At 35.7% G+C, this 19,839-nt stretch overlaps 2 protein-coding genes across 3 annotated transcripts; one reads left to right on the forward strand and one right to left on the reverse strand.

The window, feature by feature from the left end:
• Positions 1-9,463: 9,463 nt before the first annotated feature.
• Positions 9,464-14,747, reverse strand: LOC7465144 (calcium-dependent protein kinase 7). Of its 2 annotated transcripts, none has more exons than XM_052448939.1 (9): positions 14,731-14,747; positions 12,961-13,532; positions 12,120-12,243; positions 11,839-11,982; positions 11,432-11,584; positions 11,228-11,343; positions 10,861-11,028; positions 10,501-10,731; positions 9,464-9,970 (listed from the first exon to the last, which is right to left on the reverse strand). In XM_052448939.1, exons 2-9 carry the CDS (start codon positions 13,480-13,482, stop codon positions 9,824-9,826), a joined length of 1,605 nt encoding a protein of 534 aa, XP_052304899.1. In that variant the 5' UTR covers positions 13,483-13,532; positions 14,731-14,747; the 3' UTR covers positions 9,464-9,823. The 2 variants fall into 2 exon arrangements, with proteins under 2 accessions (XP_052304899.1, XP_002299904.1); XM_002299868.4 differs by lacking the exon at positions 14,731-14,747 and adding an exon at positions 13,990-14,623.
• A 2,331-nt stretch (positions 14,748-17,078) lies between these two features.
• LOC7465145 (uncharacterized) lies at positions 17,079-18,143 on the forward strand. The gene has a single exon (XM_024581475.1). The coding sequence runs from the start codon at positions 17,079-17,081 to the stop codon at positions 18,141-18,143; it is 1,065 nt and encodes a 354-aa protein (XP_024437243.1).
• The last annotated feature ends 1,696 nt before the right edge of the window (positions 18,144-19,839 follow it).

The following is a 19,839-nucleotide window of genomic DNA, read 5'->3' on the forward strand; positions in this document are numbered from 1 at the left end:
ATTCCACTACTTTATGATAATATGTTTAGTATGTATATGTATATGTATATTAAGATAAATCGACTTGAAAACTATTAATATCTAAAATATCTAAAATGTATATTAAATGTTATTTCATCACTGAGTTGGTTGAACTCACCCTTCATTTTTAATATTATATTAGGTTCTTAGTTTCTGATAGCAGGTGAACTTTGTTGAGTGTTCCTGCTCCTTTAGTTTTGGTCGGTATGCCTTGCTTGTTTTGCGACGCTTTCCTTTTAGTTTTGATTCGATGTCTTAGACGTTCCACTATTACATTGTTTTAATTAAGTTTGGATTTTGACAATGTATTAAGTATTATGAATATTGTTTTTGTTTTAATTACTGATGAGAAGTTTTGAATTATCTTTTGATTTCATCAGTTTTGAATACTATAATATTTCTGAAGATTATAAAATGCTGCGTATTTTTGAATAACTTGTTCTTTTGATATGTCTGTTCTGAGGCTTAGCATAGGTGGGGTGTCCTTTCGACACCGCTCCTATATTGCCGATCATGAACCCAGGATTCGGGTCGTGACATGTGTAGCCTTTGTGTGAAGTACGGTAACATAGCGTGGAATGAAGTTTAAAGGGGTTCATCTTGAGGTAACCTACTTATATGTAACATTTTTCATAAAAATAGATCCAAAGAAAGGGAAACAGGTAGCCTCTAGTTGTTATCTTATATTTAGACTAGGACCACCATAAACTAAGGGTTCTAATAAGGGATTGGGAATGATTAAAAACATGTCAAGGACTAGGGAGTTGGTGTCTATCCATTAGGGAACTTTACATTATTTAGGGCTTTCGAGGACATAAAAGAAAGTAACTTGACTACTGAACAAATAGACAGGGCTAACAACAAACAGAGAGAGGGGTATCTGGCCATAATCCCCCACGAGTCAGAGAGGATTGGCAAACAAACTATGAGTTCTCATCAAGGTCTATATGAGATCATTGCACCCTACTTCATGTTTGACATGAGATTCCACTTTTTACAACTTCTCTTTAAGCTATTTTGCTAAGGTGTTTAGACGTGTGAAGTGTGTTCTTGATGGAGAGTAATCGCGTAGAGTGTTTGGCCTTTGTGTTAAGCATGGTAACTTGACGTGGAATGGAGTTTAAAGGGATTCATTTTGAGGTAACCTACTTATACTTAACATTTTTCATAGAAATAGATCCAAAGATAGGGAAATAGGTAGCCTCTAGTTATGATTCTATATTTAGACTAGGACCTCCAGAAACTAGGGGTTCTAATAGGGAGTTGGGAATGATTAAAAACATGTCAAGGACTAGGGAGTTGGCGTCTGTTTATTGGGAAACTGTATATTACTTAGGGCTTCTGAGGACACAAAAGAAAGTAACTTGACCACTGAACAAATAGTCAAGGCTAACGACAAATAGAGGGGGGAATTTGGCCATAATCCCCCACGAGTCGGAAAGGATTGGCAAACAAACTAGGAGTTCCCGTCACGGTCTATATGAGATCACTACACCCTACTTCATGTTTGATCTAAGATATATCTTCCCTCAATAAGGGTTCATGAGGGATCTATTATTCCATTACAACATTAGTATTAACCAGCTACATCCTAATGGATGGGTTTTACTGAAGGCCTTTGAGGAGTATTTTGTAATGATAGGGTTAGAGCCATCCGAAAAAATATTTAGGAACTATTACACCCTAAATGGTTGCCCTCAAGGTGACCATGATGTTTGTTGGCTCTTCACCTTCTCTAGTTGACCTAAAAGCTCTATGAAAAACATACTAAAGGGTAAGACCACTCATGTGAAGGGTGGCATGGGAGATGACTAATAATAAGGCATACTAGAAAGGTTCCCTATGGTAGAGATTAGAGGTATAGGGTTGTCCCTCTTTCTGAAAAATTTCTTAGGCAGATGTTAATATAAGACCAAGTCTAAGTAGCTTTGACAAGGATGTGTACATGAACATGGAGAGATCTTTCTTTCACTACAACATGAATCCAATGGTGAGATCTTCCTTTCACTATAACATGAATCTAATAGTAAGGGGGTAATACCTAAAGAGTAGGAAGGGTTTGTAAGATTTCATACTTGGTGTGTAATTCAATATATTTATCGTGTTTTAACTTTGTTTTGAGGAAGATCTATCTTTCAAGGAAGAGATTGGGGGAGAGGAGGTTAAGGCTAGAGAGAAAAGTGTAGAGGTTAAGGAGGTATTTAACTCATAGATTGCAGAGATAAAAGAGGTTTATCAAGAGATGGACAATAATTCTACTGATGAGCTTATGTCTAAGCCTACCACCAATGAAAGAAGTCAATCCTCAGTCTTTAGAGGGAAAAGAGAAAACATTCCCCCTGATATTTTAATTGAAGCTACCATGAGAGCTAAAAGAGAAGAGTGCCCTCAAAACAAGGGCCTCATGATGTTATTGGGGATATAACACCTATTTTTATAATCGTGTCTCCACCTACGACTATACTTAGCCAGTGACCACTATCATTAGGGCTCCCACCAAGAGCTTCACACCCCAGGTTAGATTGTATGATCTTAAGGCAAGCTCTTTTTATGTTAGGCCAAGGATTGGTTTTGCAGATCCTCTTTCATTACCCTTGTATGAGAAAGAAAGGAATGTCTTGCGGTATTTTATTAGAGCGAATGATATTATCTTGGGGGTTGATGGCTTGGTGATTGTGGACATAATAGAAAAACTCTTGGATCACCTTCTCAAATGTCGATCAACTATATGATCAAAGTTTTGCTCGTCATTTTGGTCTTACTAAACACCTTCTTTTTTATGTGATAATTTTCTTAGTAGACACACTTAGATTTGTCATTGTTTTTTTTAATAACATCTCTTTGTTTTGTTTTAGGGTTTTCTTATGAATGTTTGTTCTTAAAGGCGCTGGATTGCCAAAAAGAACCAAATAAGGATGATTTTGGCTCAGTTAAAGGAAAACTAAAAAAAGACTTAAGACCTTAGAGAGGAAAAGACATAGTTGAAGGCTTAGTTAAGAGAGATTAAGGAGGCTTATGATATCTATATTCGTGATACCCAAGAAGCCTATAGGATAGGCAGAGGATAGAGATCACCAAGCATCCAAGCTAAGTCCCATCCTAGAAAAGGTTTGTTTGGTAGAGGATGATTCATCCTCCCTTATACAATCATATAAGGCTTCAAAAGCAAAAATGATAGCTTTAAAGATAAAACGAGTGTCAGCAAAGAGGGCCTCTCGAGAGGAGTATGCTTGGTTAAAGGCACCGAACTCATATAATAAGTTCTTTAAAATATTTAAAGGATCTCAAGCTTTAGATATGTACATTGCAAATAAGGTATTTATGGTTATATCCAACATCCATTTTTATCATCTGTCAACGGGGATAACAGTGGACTTCTTAGTTGTATTTAACCCTTACCTTATTTTTTATTTTGCCAATATTTACCTGGGTCGAGCAGTTATTGCTGCTTGTGATGAGTACTTGGCATATGAGCTTGGGGATTGATGTTAGACTTAGACTTAGTGAGGAGTAGTAGTCTCTAGTGGGGAATGATAGTCTTCTTAGGAATTATCCCTAGTCTTATGGGGTTTTCTGTTTATATTAAGTACTTTCATTTCTATTGTTTGGTTTGTATCAAATACATTGATTTTATGAATGTATTAATATATGTCATCTGACTTTATCTCGCTAAGTATGTTTAATCTTTCTTCATACTTGTTTTTTATGATTTAGATTTATAAGGGTCCAAAGCCCCATATATACCTAAGGTATAAAGCCTTTCAAGGTAGGGGAGTCAATGTCCTCCATCAAACAACCCTTTTTATTTAAAATAATAGAACTACCAAATCTTGGTGGAACTTATATTTAGAACAACTTTAATGCTCAAGACTAGACTTAGGTCATGCATAAAAAATCAAGGGTGGCTAGTAAACAATCTCAACCCAAGAGGTGTCGTGCACGTATAGAACTTGGGCATGTGAAGTGATAAGTCATGTTAGAGAAAAGTTATAATTAAATTTATTATCCTCTTAACTGAAACCTAGAGGAGACTCTTGGTTGCAGTTAATACTTAAAGTAGTCTGGCAATAACATGAAGCGCGGGAGTCCCTTAGAGAGTTTTATTTATTTAAGGTTGTACTATCAAATGGGAGGCATGTGGCCTCCCTAGTGATAGCGTGAGACCTGAAAGCCCCACTTAAGAGTTGTGTCGATTCTAGATTGCACTAGCGAGTGAGAGGCTCGTGGCCTCCCTGGCAATAACATTAGACCTGGAAGCCCCACTAGAGAGTTGTGCAAATCCTAGATCGTACTGACATGTGAGAGGCTCGTAGCCTCCCTAACTATAGCATGAGGCCCAAAAGCCCCACTTGAGGGTTGAATAATAATGATAATGATATATTTTATTTATGAAAAAAATTACATATATATCCACTATGATATGTTTTAAAATGATGTGAATGCCAAATGTGAAGGAGATTCTTCCTTTTCATATCGTAGAGGTGGTAGGTGTTTGTTTTTACTACCATGATCACTCTAAAAAGGTCATTCTATTTTTGGGTTAGTTTACCCTAACTCTCCATATTGCTTGTCATTTCCAAATTTTTGAGTATCAAGTCTTTAAATTTAAACCTTATGTTTTTAACCTTGGCGCTGTGGTGCCGAGTAGTTTTATGTCGATAGGTTTTGCTCTTTACTACCACAGTCATCAGGATTTTTCTAGTAGGTTTAGGTTGGTTCCAAGTCCATGCTCATTTTTTTTTAAGGATAATGAGTGACTTTTGGACATGGAAACCCACTTTCAACTGGTATTATGGCCTTAGTGGCATATGTGATGAAGAATGGAGTTTTTCTAATGGATGTTTTTTTAGTCATTTTATAGGCCCATAAAATCTTGTTATGTTTTTTCCCACTTTGACTTGGCTTTTTTCATTTTATTTTTTAGCCCATTGAGTTAAACTTTGTTGGTGAGCTTGGCTTGACCATTGATTTAGGGATGTGACATGAAATAAATCTTTTGAACAATATGGAGTCTCTAACATTGCTATTTCATTTCATGGTTGTCAATTGCATCCTATTATTGGTTATCAAGGCTTTGGAAAGTCCAAATTGACATATAATATTTTTCCAAATGAAAAGGATCACTTTATTGGCAATTATGTCTACCAATGCCTTAACCTCTATTCATTTGATGAAGTAGTCAACAAGTACCAGGAAAAATTGTTTGTAACCTATGATCTTAGGAAAAAACCTAAAATATATGTATCCCTCATTAGGAGAAAGGCCAAGAGAAGACTATAATTGTCATCTCTGCAAAAGGCTAGCGAGAGACTGAGGTAAATCTTTGGTATTTTTCACATCTTCTAGTCAAGTTTATGGCATCACAAAGCATAGTTGGTAAGTAGAAACCTGCTTGGGTGGCGAGAGCTTTGTAACCCATATAAAGGTTATATATCCTTTTATTTATCTCTTTTAAAACATATATGCTTTCTTCGGGGATAGACATTTAATGAGTGGAGTCGAGATGGACCTTTGGTATGGGATATCATTATCAAAAGGTATCTTCTCGGTGAGTAGGTAATGTCTTATAGGTGTTAATCAATCCTTACCGCTAGCAATTAGTGCAGTCACTAGTTTCTCTTCCCCTATACTTGGCTTCTCTAAAGTTTAAGTCCACATGTCTATAGGGGAGCTCTTCTAAATCGAAGCTTGCAAGTTTGGATAAAAGGTCTGTCCGATTATTATCTTCCCTTATTAATGGTGATGTATGGAGGAGTGGAAAGCCTCCTAAGATATACCGAACATTCATGAGCTAGTCCTTTCTTATTATTTCTTAAGCTTGGGTTCCTGCTAAGGGAATGATTCCACTTGGAAAATCCTTCCAGATGACTCTTCTTATTATAAAAATAGGGGGGTCTATGCCACAACACACTTGTCTCTTCCACCCGTATATAATTCTTCATGACTTGCTTCATCTAAAACAAGCTTTTGTCTAGCACGGCATAAAGCTTTCGTCATAAAGCATATTTTCTTACCTCACTTATTAAGGTCACGGGCTCAAATAACTCTTTCACCTTGAGCATCTCCTCATTGAATCTCTTTGAATATGTCGTGTAAACTCATTATCTCGCTAGGCAATCCTAAAGAGCTTAATAAAGCTTCACTTAATGAGTATATTTATACTAGAACACCATATTAGTTTGGCATATAAATCATTAAAACCTCCAATAGAGCTTGTCTACAAATTATTATATCAGACACGCGTGGATCCACGAAAAGTTATATGAATGATCTTGCAAATTATATTGTTGTCCTAGATGACCACCTCCAAGCTATTTCATATATTTTGCACATGTTCCCTTAGGTCGACAAGGCCATTATAATTGTCTATGCTTATTTTTGTAAAGATGTAATCCCAAGGAATCCGGGTATTTAAAACTCGCTTGGACAAGGAAAAGCCCCGTACTTGGCGGGGGCTATAAGCATTTTTCAGGATGCACTCAAAGACTAACCATCTCTAAATCCTTTGTCTACGAGTAATCTTGAGCAGAATGACAGGATTGGTAACTATCATCTATCCCACAATAATGAGAAGAATCACTCATTGAATACACATTATGTGCATGGGTATCATGATGACACAAGCAACCTCTTGTAGGGCTTGATGAACGTTGAGGCTAAACATTTTCTTGAATGTAGTTTTGCCCTTGAAGTAGTGTAACTATCTACAGGTGTTGGGAACGACTGGTGACGGTGGTATTGATGCATCTAATGTCACCGAGTGTGCCAATACTTGTTGGGGTATCAAGACTTGATTTTGCCCCTGGGTTGCTAGCACCACTTGAGTTAAGATTTGCATTTGATTAATGAGTTGTTAGAAGTTCAACTAGATAAACGTGCTCGTGATAACAAGTAGATCCGTCACGTGTCTTAGTCCAGGTGTGTCTTGTTGTCTGCTATAAAATGACTTGGAAATATTAAAAACAAGTTCTAAAAAGAAATTGATAGCTTTTTGTTTATTTTTCTCATAGACAAAGCCAATTGATGACATTTTAAAACCTAAGATTCTTTGGAATATGGTTCTTTGGTGGTTGAATTATGGGTTAATTAAGTGTTTATTCAATTAAATCCATTATTCACAGTAAAAGGAAGATATATCTTGATGAAAGTCTCTTGATACCTACGAAAAATCCTATTTGGGTGGATTTAGAAACCCTCGAATGCTTAAGTTAGTATTGTTGTAGAGAAAAAATAATAAATATGCTAAAAAACATTAAATTATAAGAACAATGTTGTTTATTTTTATTTTAGTATGAAATGAATATTAAGTGAGGAGATGATATGTGTGTTTAAGAATAAAAATTATAAATTTCTTATCTAGATAGTTTAAGAGGTATTTATACCTCATAAACCTTGTTCTTTTACTTGAGAGAGAGGGCTGGAAAGTAATTCTACCCTTGTAATATTAATAAGAGATAAATATCTCTTATATATGTATTAATGTGAGATAAATATTTTTGACACAACTATTAATGAGAAAAAAAATCTCTTACACATGTATTAATGAGATAGAAATGTAGTAGGTCATAGAAGACTTTTGCACACTTATAAGTGTAGGAGAAGTAAGATTTGATCAAAGAATGGCTTGGGTCAATGAAAAAAATCTTGAGGGGCCCGCACAACGACATGAAAAATCAGGATCGGGGGGTTGTGCTCGAGTTATGTGGTTGAGCCCAAAAGGCGGCCAAGCAGGCCCAGGTACACTGGCTTGGCACCTTATGGGCCCAACATGTTGAATGGGCCCATAACATTTGATCCGGGCAACTGGGCCCAAGTATGCTGCCCAGGCCCGTGACTTTTTTAACCCATTAAATTCGGTTTGGGCCAACAAAAAAAATTGTTTTGGAAAATAATGAGAAATCTCGATCCATCACCTTCCATTCTCCCGGACTTGTTCTCCTTAGGCCAACAAATAATGACGAAGGCTGTGTGATGAGGATTATTCCAGGAAAAGACTTGGTAAAACAAAATTGAGGACACCAGCGGTTGAAGTTACAGAAAACAACAAAAAATCAAATTGATCGGCCTTGAAATATGATCAAGTAAACATGAATGATTAATTAACAGAACAGTTACATACTCTACACAAATTCCTCACGATTGTGATTAGATCGTTTTCTGCATTACATACAAGAATAAGTTGTTGTTGACTGTTGCTTGCCTGCTTATCTCAATCAATGAATGATATATAATAGGCATTTGAGGAACTTCTGCTGCTATATGATGTTTTTTTTCCTAAAGCAGCTGGATCAGAACAAGAGGTCCTGACCATTGATTTGGTAAGGATTCAAGTCTTCAGTCTATGGCAAGCTTTGAGAGGCTGAAGCTCCCTTCTTTCCTTTTCCGTTCTGCTATAATATTCCAGATATTGATCGGGGTGTTTTCTACACGGTGGGAGAAACGATTTTTCTTTTCTGATGCTACTTATCAGCGAATATTTAGTTCTTAGCAACAATGGTGAATTGCACATTTGTCTTGGTTTATGATATTTAGTGACTATGCATAAGAAAAATATGTGTAGATCATTGTTTGGAAAGACAGCAAATCCAAACGTGCTTCTTTTCCAATTCCCTCTCCACCCCCCAAATGTTTAACATTGAAGTCTGAGGCTCAAGTGGTAAGTTATTATTTCGGATTTGAGTTCAAGAACAGCATGCTAAAAAGAGATCTCTAGCAGATACATTTCAGGTGTAGATAGTCTTGCTAAAGCACCATTAAAACCAAAAAGAAAAGGGCATAAAGAAAAACAAAGCGTAGAGCAAAGCTGACAGGCGTGTATAATAATCGGCAAATTTCAAGCTCATAATTCTGGGCCATTCCTGGTTCTTCTATCTGTCTTGAATTTTGCTTGCAAGAAAGGAGCTTCAATACCAAGGCAGAAGATGAAACCTTACTGGAAATTCGAAAATCACAAGCCATGAGGTTTATTTGGTAGGAGAGATGGGGTTCAACAAGTTGGGGTTTTGAAGAATCTTCTTCCTGTATTCAAAGGGATCCGATCACCAAAGTACATAAAAACACAGGATATCCTACTCTTGGTTTTTCTCCATGTTTGAAAGTTTAGAAGTGATTAAAAAACAACAGTGAGTGAAAATCGTAGGGACCGAGCGAGCAAGAGGTTAATCTGGCGAGAGAGCAGTCATTCATTTAACTGGGCAGTTCATATTTGAGGCGAAGTTTAGGCAATCACATTGCAAAGAATGCAACATCCTATCTTCCAAATCCTGCTGAAGATAGATATATGCCTTGGATGTACGCATATTTCATAACTCAATAGGATCTCTTGATACTGCCATTAAGACTTGTTAAGGCAAAATAAACAAAATCCAAACCTCAACTTTCTTAATCCAAATAAGATATTAAAAAAAAAAAAAAAAAAAAAGGTGTGAAACTATCCACGTAGTAATTGAAAGTGCTCGTTTCTGTCATTAACAGGACGTGAGCAAATGAACTGTAATTTAGACAGATGTCTCCAATGAAAAAGGACCTGTAAGCCTAATTGATGATGACATATTTACAAAAACATGTTGTGGTGCATCCTTGCCAACTTTTCTCTACCATTAGTGTATCTCTTCTCCTGCAACTATCCCATGAGAAACAAATTCTGATCATATTAAGGACAGTAAGACCATGACTCCAATCCTACCTATCCAAAAGGTCCTATGAAAAAAGAAAGAAGGAAAAAATTAAGAACAACTCCATAGACCAAACAGCAACTGCTGGTTTTTTCTTCTCTGGTAACTGAATATTGATTCGCCTACCCTTAACTGGCTACCTGCAATGATCCATCCCGCCTTAATGTTATGCTCAGACTGTTAAATCTTTCCCGTGAATATTGCCTGGAGGCTTTTCTCCAGTCTGTACCAGCCTTCATCATCGTAGCAAACTCCTCATAACTTATGCGCCCATCCTGCAGGATGGGATAGAAATAAGGTTATGCTTCCAATTTAGCAACAATATAGAATGATAATAGATGCCACAAAACTCAAAAGGTTCGGAGTATCATTCACAATAGTGATATAAAGAGACAAACAATAGTGATGTAATCGCTTCTGTCATTCACATTCTGTCATCCATAGCAGAAAGGGAAAAGCATTCACATCGTATGGAGTAAAGCTGAAGGAAGAGACTCCCATCAAGATGTGTGTAGCATGCACATGTTTACATCGAGCAAAGGCAATCAGCCCAAGCTTGTAAAGGGAATCATAATTTGAGCAAGAAAAGACACATGCTGTGAATTGACAATAAAACTAGTTGCTACTAACATTGACAACTTTCAGCACACCACTACATTGGTGAAAAATGCATCGTAATTTACCCATGGCATTTCTAGGCAACAGAATAAGACGAGCAAAATAACAAGAAGCATTCTTCAAACTGAAGGTTTCAATTTTGCAATTAATTATATCTATATACAATTAAACCTTGAATAACTCTTACCTTGTCAGTGTCAACATCATGCATAATAGCATTGATAACATCCTCACTGCTTGTGTCAATGTCATCATTCAAAGATTCTCGCAACTCTTCAATCTCAATGTAACCACTCTGGTTCCGATCAAAAAATGCGAAAGCCTTGTGCAGGTGCTCGTCATTGCCCATTTTTTTAATGTGAACTGAAATCGCTACGAACTCTCCATAATTCAGAGCTCCATCACCATCAATATCAGCCTGTAAAACTCAGAAAATTCAAGGGGACAAATTTTGAATAAAATTCATTATGAAATTTTAATGGTATAACAGACTATCCTTTTCTCTCTCTGTGGGAATTTTTTCAGCCAGTAAAACAATTAAGCTTACAGCTTCCATAAGGATCTGAAGATCTGCATCAGCAATATGTTGGCCGAGCTTTTGCAACCCAACCCTAAGCTCCTCAAGGTTAATGCTGCCTTTTTTTCCAGTGTCCATCGAATCAAAGGCATCCTTTATGCCAGCTACTTCCTCCACTGACAAGTGTTCAGCTATCACCTACAGATGGACAACTCAAAAAATCACTCTTTTTTATTTCACAGAGAGTGTGCAGGATTGTTAGGGAGGGAGGGAGGGTATAGATGAGCACCACATGGCCAAAATAATTTAGTGAATGATATGAGTTTCCATGGAAAAAAGGTTCCATAATAATCAAAGCTATAAATAGTTGTTGAGTGAACAAATTAAGAATCATTACCCTCAGAGCTCTTTTCTTGAGCTTATTCATCACAGAAAACTGTTTGAGCCTTGCTTTCACAGTCTCACCGAGTGGGACATTTGGAGCCTTCTTTGCATTTTGTATCCAAGGATGCTCTGAAACAAAGAGTCGGGATAATTTTGCATGTTAACAAATAAGCATGCACTCTATAGCAGACATTGGACTAATAGAAGAATAAACTACCAAGCACTTGCTGAGCTGTAAGCCTTAGCTTAGGATCAGGATTAAGCATTTTCATCACAAGACCCTTCGCGTTATCAGAAACTCTAGGCCAAGGGTCCCTCTTGAAATCAATGACGGAGCGAATAATTGCCTGCGCTACCCCTTGCTCAGTTTCTGTGTAACCATGAAAATAAATTTTAGGAGAAAGAGGTTTTTAAAATAAGGAGCAAAAACTGCATGCTGATAACTTTCATCCCCATGAGGATCACAACAGAAGAAGGGTGAGAATTCACATCAGTTCCATGGGGTAGCTAGCTGTCTTCTATACTCTTTTCTTCCAACTTAAACTAAACTACAAAAAAGCCTCCAGTGATGCTCATTGAACAAAACAAAGCAAGCTATTTAGACAATCAAATTTGGAAAACAACCTGCCCAGAAAGGAGGGACACCGCAAAGTAAAATATAAAGAATGACTCCAGCACTCCAGACATCAACTTCAGGGCCATAATTGCGCTTTAAAACCTCTGGAGCCATGTAATAAGGACTTCCAACTATCTCATTAAATCTCTCGCCTGTAGAGAAGAAAAGAATCTTCAGACATAATAGCATATGTAAGAATATATCATGGCTGGAGATTAATTTCAAGAAACAATAAGAAAATGCCATAAAATAGGCTGAGGGAGGCACTGGCTCAGATACTATGCAATACCAGGTTTAAAGAAGACTGACAATCCAAAATCAATTGTCTTCAGTGCAGAGGTTTCCTTCTTATTCGCAAATAGGAAGTTCTCCGGTTTGAGATCTCGATGGATGACTCCATGCTTATGGCACATCTACAAAGCAAAGTGTGTGCAAAAGAAATTTCAATTATTTCAAAAGACAAAAAAGCCCCTAACATGAAGCATTATCAGCTAACAATGCAAAGATTATCATAATCATTTGAAGTAATTAAATCAATTATTAAATGATATGATGCTTTCTCGAAAATTGTATGATCCTAAGTACAACGCAGAAATAGAAAAGTCTCAATTGTAAACGATCCTGCATTCATATACATTTAAAAGTTGCAGGGAAAAAATGATCAAGTTATAGAAAATGGAAAAGGAGAAAAAAAGATTGAAATGCATATAAAAAATGGAAAAGACACTGGCTGCTTAGGAAAACTTTTGCAGTAAAATAATAATGCGATCAACTGGTTTCCTAGCTGAGCCATTATCAGCATAAGGGCATTTAAAGCCTAACAAGAAGAGGGGTAAAATTTAACAACAGTAGACACCAAACATCCAACTAACAAGGGGATCTAACATCATCATCATTTAATTTCAAAAGACTAACAAGAAAATCCTTAGTCTTCATCAAGCTTAAGTCTGGTAACTCATGCTGAAAATCTATTACAATACAATAAACTATCCTCATTTAAAAAAAAAAAAAAAAGCACGGTGCGAGTTGAAACTATATGAGATATTAAATGAAAACTGAAAGCAATACTTTATCCATCAAGACTTCATAGGAACACCATTTCAACAACAATAAATAATCAGAACACAGACCTGGACAACTTCCACAATAGTACGCATAACTGCAGCAGCTGCTCTTTCTGTGTAATGCCCCCTTGCCACAATCCTATCAAACAACTCTCCTCCCTCACACAATTCCATCACAATGTGCACAGCAGAATCATCCTCATAACTAGCCTTTAAGGACACAATATTTGGATGAGCAGGCAAATGCTTCATTATCTCCACCTCCCTCCTCACGTCCTCGATATCCACAGCAGTCCTTAGCTTCTTCTTGGATATAGACTTACAGGCAAACTTCTCACCAGTGTTTATATCAGTACACAAATACGTAACACCAAACTCACCACGGCCAAGCTCACGACCCAGATCATAATGCGCCAAGATATCCCTGCCAGTAGGTTCTTTCAAGACCCCAAGCTTATCCACATTTCCGGATTCATTGATTACAGCATAATTATCACCAAAGAATGGATTTTTCTTCTCCTTCTTTTTCCCTTTGACTTTCTTCTCAGATGAAGAAGCCCCAGTAGGGGTTACACAGCAATTACCCATGAATCAAGACCTCTCTCCACAACTTTCAATTTCTCCAAAAAAATGAAGATCTGCAAAGATTTCAAGAATATCCAATTAAGCAAAAGAAACAACAGTTAACATTTTTATCTCCCTCCACAACAACCACAATTAACAATATCACATTTTTTACTTATAAACATTAATTTGCTTCCAAGAAAAAAAAAAGTAAATATTTTTTTAAAGAAAGATAAACAACTCCGTGGAAGTTTGAGCCTTTTATACAAAGCTTTGATTTGGAAAGAAACCCAGAAAAAAAATTAAGAATAAATTTATGCTCAAACACAAAGAAAAGCAGATATATGCAGCAAGCATTCATGAAAGACTAACTATTATGGCATAAACCAAAACTGGCAAGAAGATAAAGCAAAAATATCTGCATGACATAAAATTAATACTAAAAGAATTCAACAAACTACAAAAATCAAGCAAATTTATAGCTCAAAATAGTGATATTATTGATTACAAAAGTAGGAAAAAAGAATCCACCTTGAAATGCTGTTGATTTTAAGACTTGAAAGGAGAATCTGAAGAATACCCAGGTGAGCTTGAATAGCTAATTAATTATAAATTGATGTGATCCAAATGGAAGAATGCGAACAGGAAGACAAAAGGGTCTTCAAACGAGAGATAAGGGGAGGGAGGGAGGGTCAAAGAAGCTCTTTTTTTCTCTCTTGCAGAGATACTCTCTAACCTTTTCTCTCTTTCTCTGCCTAAACGTTGGAGACAGAGAAACAACTACCCTTTTGCCTTTTCTTGCTTTTCTATTAAAAAATATGCCGCCAACAAACCTTAGACCCACATTATGCCCGGGTAACAAAACACCAACTTAAACATAATATCTTGCTATATTTCTGAAAGAAAAAAAAAAGCAACAGCTATTATATTTCTTGCTTTTCAAACACCCCCCTGAAGACCCTGTTTTTTTTCTATTCTGGGTTAGTTTTAAAGCAATTTTCTTAAGTTTTTTGAACAATGCATTTCCAGATAAATAAAACACTTTTGATTTTTTACCAGCTAAAATAGGCCACTTGTCCTTTTCGAAATCAAGAAGGAAAGAAGAAGAAGAAGAAGAAGAAGCAATCCCTCTGGGTATATTAGGTTTCTATTTTCAGGTGTTGTATAAAAAAGAAAATCAGTATAATTCTTGGTTTTCAAAGGGCAGAGAAGCAAAAGTCATGGTATAATAATAAAAAAAGAAGGGCAGGTGAAAAGGAAAAGGAAACATACCAACTTGGATTTGAGAGGTGTTGGTTGGAGAGGTGAGGTGAGTGAAATTCTAAGCACATTTATGAACGGTTTTGACCATAAGTTAATCTCTATCATTGATTTTGATCCAAAGCAAAGCATTTCTTGCACATTACACAATGGGGCCTGACCTAATCATGTTTGAAATTTGATTATTGGTCAATTTATCCTGTGATCTAGTTTGGATTTCTATTCTTTGTATCAGGCTGTGCTGTTACTGTTCATATTCAATACCTGCATTGGAAAAGACCTTTTGGAGTTACCTTATTTTGTATTCTAATTTGGAGTGCTAGTTTTTACTTTTTAGTTCCTTTTTTAAATTTTTCTTTTTTTAAATTTTTAGATGACCCTGTTTATGAAAAATAATTTTCTAAAAATCAGTTTCTAAACTTTTAAAAATTTGGTTAATAAAATATCCTTTCCGATAAAAAAAAAACTTGACTTGACTTTTAGAAAAATATTTTTTATTTATTTAAGTGGAAATATTTTTTTATAGAGGTGTAATAAATTCAAAAATATCTTATTATTTGTTAATTATATTAAATTTTGTCAATAATCTTTTGATTGCTATAAATTTTATTTTAATTTTTTTTTAATTCTATCTCTTAAATTTTGATTAAATTTGATTTTTATACTAATTTTAACCCTTATTTTTTATTATTATTATTATTTTATCCCTTGAAAAATCTGATTAGTTATATTTAAATTATCAAAGAGCAGGAGAAAAAACCCTAGAGTTCAAATTCATAGGTGGAGGAGGCAAATATGTGATCATGAGATTAGATTCAGATCCAGATCCATTAAAAACAATGAAAGGTCTTTCTTCGTGCAACATTATCCTCAATGATTTCAATTTACCGCAAGCTCCATCTGTATCTGTCTCTCTCGTAAAACTAAAAAAATGTCTGTCCAGTTGGCCATTCTTGGACTCTACCTGTAGGATCCATTTTAAATTATATTTACAAATAATAAGCTGAGAAAGTAAATTATACAGTCCAACATTAAGCATTCAATCAATTAGCTGTTCTTTTGGTTGGTTCTGCGATAGAGCTCACTGCTCACGCACCATACAAATATGATGGCAGCGAGAAAAAGGGCCTTGTTGTCCACTTCCTAGCTAGCAGGTGTGCCCAAGAACGGTCCCTATGTTGCTGTAATTCTCACTTTTCAGCTACAGATCGATCCATGTCTTCCTACTTTCCTTTTCACGGACCACTTTATTCTGCAAAATTTCCCAAGATCAATGGCATTTGTAGCTACTGGGAAGTGACTAGAGTTTAACACTTTAGCCAGTAGATGCCCTACGTGCTTCGAGAAAAACAGGAAAAAAGAGACCACAACTATGGCTTTTGGCCATGCTCGAAAGCCTAAAGATGACTTGCCATTTTCCCTGCGTAAACGAATTGGGTATGATCAAATTTGATAATCTAATAGATGATGCTCCTGGTTTGGATTTCCTCCTCCTTTTTTTTCCTCCACTTGTCGACGAGCTGAGTTACAAGTCAATGAAACTGTATCAATCTGCACTCTGCAGAGATGGATCGATGCCTTGGCACTTGGCAGCCTCTATCAGAATTTCGCATCCTGTTTTTCTGCCAACGTACAGTGCAGGCTATCTTTAGAAGAAAGCACTGCTAGCCTACTAGCCAAGTAGCAGCTCCCAAATCATCAAGAAATTACTTGAGAAATCGAACCTGGGCCTTGTGTCTGGCTACTCAACTAGAATAATAATAACAGTATAAAATTGGGCTAACATGGGACAGAAACCCGGCCCAGTAAATTACCAAAGCCCAATTGATACAAACCGAAGCCACAACCCACAAAAGCTCCAAAGCTCAGCAGTCCTTGCCTGCTCAGACAATACAGCAGGGGGAGGTCACTTGACTTTGAAACCACTGTTTGAAAAACTTAGTGAGCATATTGATGAAGATAGGAAACTTGCTAATGCTACCTTTTTTTGTTAGCCATGCCAAAACAAAGACGGTTTCGAGAATAGAAAAATAGTAAAGTATAATGTGAAGCGGTTTTCTCTTTTTTTTCTTTTTGAAAATTGAATTGAATTGAATCCGTTCCCAGCAAGGAGTTGATTGAACCATGGTGGTAATCCGAATGGTATCAGGAAAACACAAAACTCATACAAGTCATCTATATATATATACACACCAAGTATAAATTATGAGTTCATATATTTTGCCCTAAAGTTCATATGGTATCAGGAAACACAAAACTCCTTCCCCAGCAGCACTCTTGTAGTTTTTTTTTATCTTGTCTATGTCTATGATCTCCTCCTTCCTTTGAGAATATATATTGCAAGATTCAAAGCCCCAATAATGGCCGTCACCAAGGAGGAGCTGGAGTTTCTTGAAACAAGAAAGCTGCTTAAAGAACAAATCCGAAAACGAAATTGTCCTCATCATCTCTCGAAGCTTTCAAATTCTGATCATCATAAAACTAAAACTTACGGATCATTCTTTGGCCCTTCTCAACCGAGTATCGCTCCGAGAGTTATTCAAGAAAGCAAAAGCAAGCTACAAACCCAGATTCCACAACATAGAGCAGTAAGTGCCGATATCCTTCTTTCTGCAATGGATAATCAGACCAAAGTCCAAAGGCTTCGACAGACAAGAGACTACTCTTTCCTGTTCTCTGACGACAATAATCTGACGCCACCAGTTTCTAGTGCCACTCCTACACAAGCATCAGTGCCTTCAATAAAGCACTATGCAGATGTGAAGCGGTTAAGAAAATTCAATGACCCTGAATTGAAGCCGAAACAGCCAGCCCTGGCATGTTCATTGAAGCCTCTCACAAACAAGGCGGTAATGGAGAAAATCCCATCACGTATGTCCTTGCAATATCAGCCTCTCACAAACAAGGCGGTAATGGAGAAAATCCCATCACGTATGTCCTTGCAATATCAATGTACCGATAAAAGAAAGCCTATCATCAAAGCAGTTCATCCAACAAAGCAGTTCGCGGGTAGCAACGATAGCAAGGGACCACGAAGACCCAACGATGCAACATTGAATCCCAAACAGCCAGTGAAGCCACATGAGATGAAAAACAAGCGAGTACGCGACAATATTTCATCGCCGGCTGTCTCTAATTTGCAAGATCATCGTCCCAAGAAAAGAAGACTTTCAGATGAAGAAGATGAATGTGAAGGTGAAAAGGCTCTTCTCATAATCAGAAAAATGTTCAACACCAAAAGGTTTGCTGGTCGTGACGATAGAGATATAAAAATGGAGGCAAGCTTTGGAGACATAACGAAGGAAGAGAAAAGAAGTGAAAGGCTTGGCAGGAAAGAAGATCGAGAGCAACTCCGCCTATTAGAAGAAAACGCGAGGCGCCAGCGGATGAGGAAGCATAATCAAGGAACAAAATTTTTGATATAGATGGATCTTGATTTTGAATCTGTACCTTTTTCTTCTTGTAACATGTTATTTATTAGTTAAAACAGCTAGATAGGTAGCGTGCATTATATAGTAGAAGATATATCGAGTCAAAAAATTTCTAATATAAAAAAAATATCATCACGATGATAACCTAAGCTAATTAAGGTTAATTTAACTAGTATGTGATTTGAAATATAAGATTGAGATAAATTTGTATAAAAAAAATTATAAAGCTAAAGATCTAATAATCTAATATTAAATGATAAAAAAAATTATTTTAAAAAAAATAGCGTCGAAGAAAAAACCTCGGGTCAACCCAGGCTAATGTTTCCAACCAACCACTTATGATATGAGATCGGGATAAAAAAAAAAATAGACTCTCAAAAGAAGAACCTAGAAAAAAATATTGAAGTTTAATAAAAAAAATATTGAAAAAAAAAAACTCGAGCTAACCTAGATTAACTTAGCAAACCTGCACTTGTGATAACTTCACAGAAAGAAAAACAAAAAAATGACAAAACTTGAGGGACAATAATCTAATGTCAAATAATAAAACTAAAAAAAAAATCTTTCAAAAAAAAGGTTAAGGAAAAAAACTGAGTCAACTTGGGTTAACTCGACTAACCCACCACCCGTAATATGAGATCAATATAAAAATAATTAGACTTTCAAAAGAAAAACCTACCAAAAAGACCAAAGCTAAATAAAAAAAATGCTCAAAAATCACTAGCATAACCAGGGTTAACTTTACTAATTCATATTTAGAATAACCCCACGTAAAAAAAAGCAAAAAAAATCACAAAGCTCAATGGTTAATAATATAATGTCAAAGGATGAAATTACAAAAAAAAAAAACTCGAATCGATTCGAGTTAAATCGACTAACCTATTACTTGGAATATGAGATTAGGATAACCCAACAAAAAAATGAAAAAAAATAACGAAGTTCAAGGTCCAATAACCAAAATGTTAAATGATCAATTTAAAAGAGAAAAAATCAATTTATAATAAAAGGACAAAAAAGAACTCAATTTGGTCCTGGATTATCAGATTGAGATTACCTTGTAGAAAGACGGACATTAAAACATAACAAAGTAAAATTTTCAATTATAAAATAATTTAAAATCTAAATAATGCAAACAAATCTAGTATAAAAACTAAATGAAAAAAAATAATTAGAGATAAAATTAAAAAAACAATTTAAGAAAATGATAAGAAAATAGTAATCAAAAGAACGAGGACCCAAATTAGACTAAAAAACTAAATAAAATAAGAAATTGAGGGAAAATTGAAAAAAAAAAGATTAAAAAAAAAAACCAATCAAAAGAAAGAGAACTAAAATTAGATAAAAATAAATACAATAAAATGATCAGGGATGAAATTAGAAAAATAATAAATCAAGAAAATGATAAAACATAAAAAAAATCAAAAGAATAAAGACAATATTGAATACAAAAATAAAATAAAATAAAATAAAACTCACATGAATGAAATTGAAAAAAATCTAAAATTAAAAATGCATCAAAAGCAAAACTAATAGTAATCAAGAGAATGAGGGTCAAAATCGATTGAAGAACACAATTGTTTTTTGGATGGGCTGGTGCGAATTTCTAGGCTAGGAGAAAGAAAAGAGAGAGGAAAAAAAAGGTCCGCTGAAGGCCACCCGTGTCTCTGTCATAAGCACACGCCACATCACC

This window comes from Populus trichocarpa, chromosome 1, assembly GCF_000002775.5.
Source record: "Populus trichocarpa isolate Nisqually-1 chromosome 1, P.trichocarpa_v4.1, whole genome shotgun sequence".
In the NCBI taxonomy this organism is placed as follows: Eukaryota; Viridiplantae; Streptophyta; class Magnoliopsida; order Malpighiales; family Salicaceae; genus Populus; species Populus trichocarpa.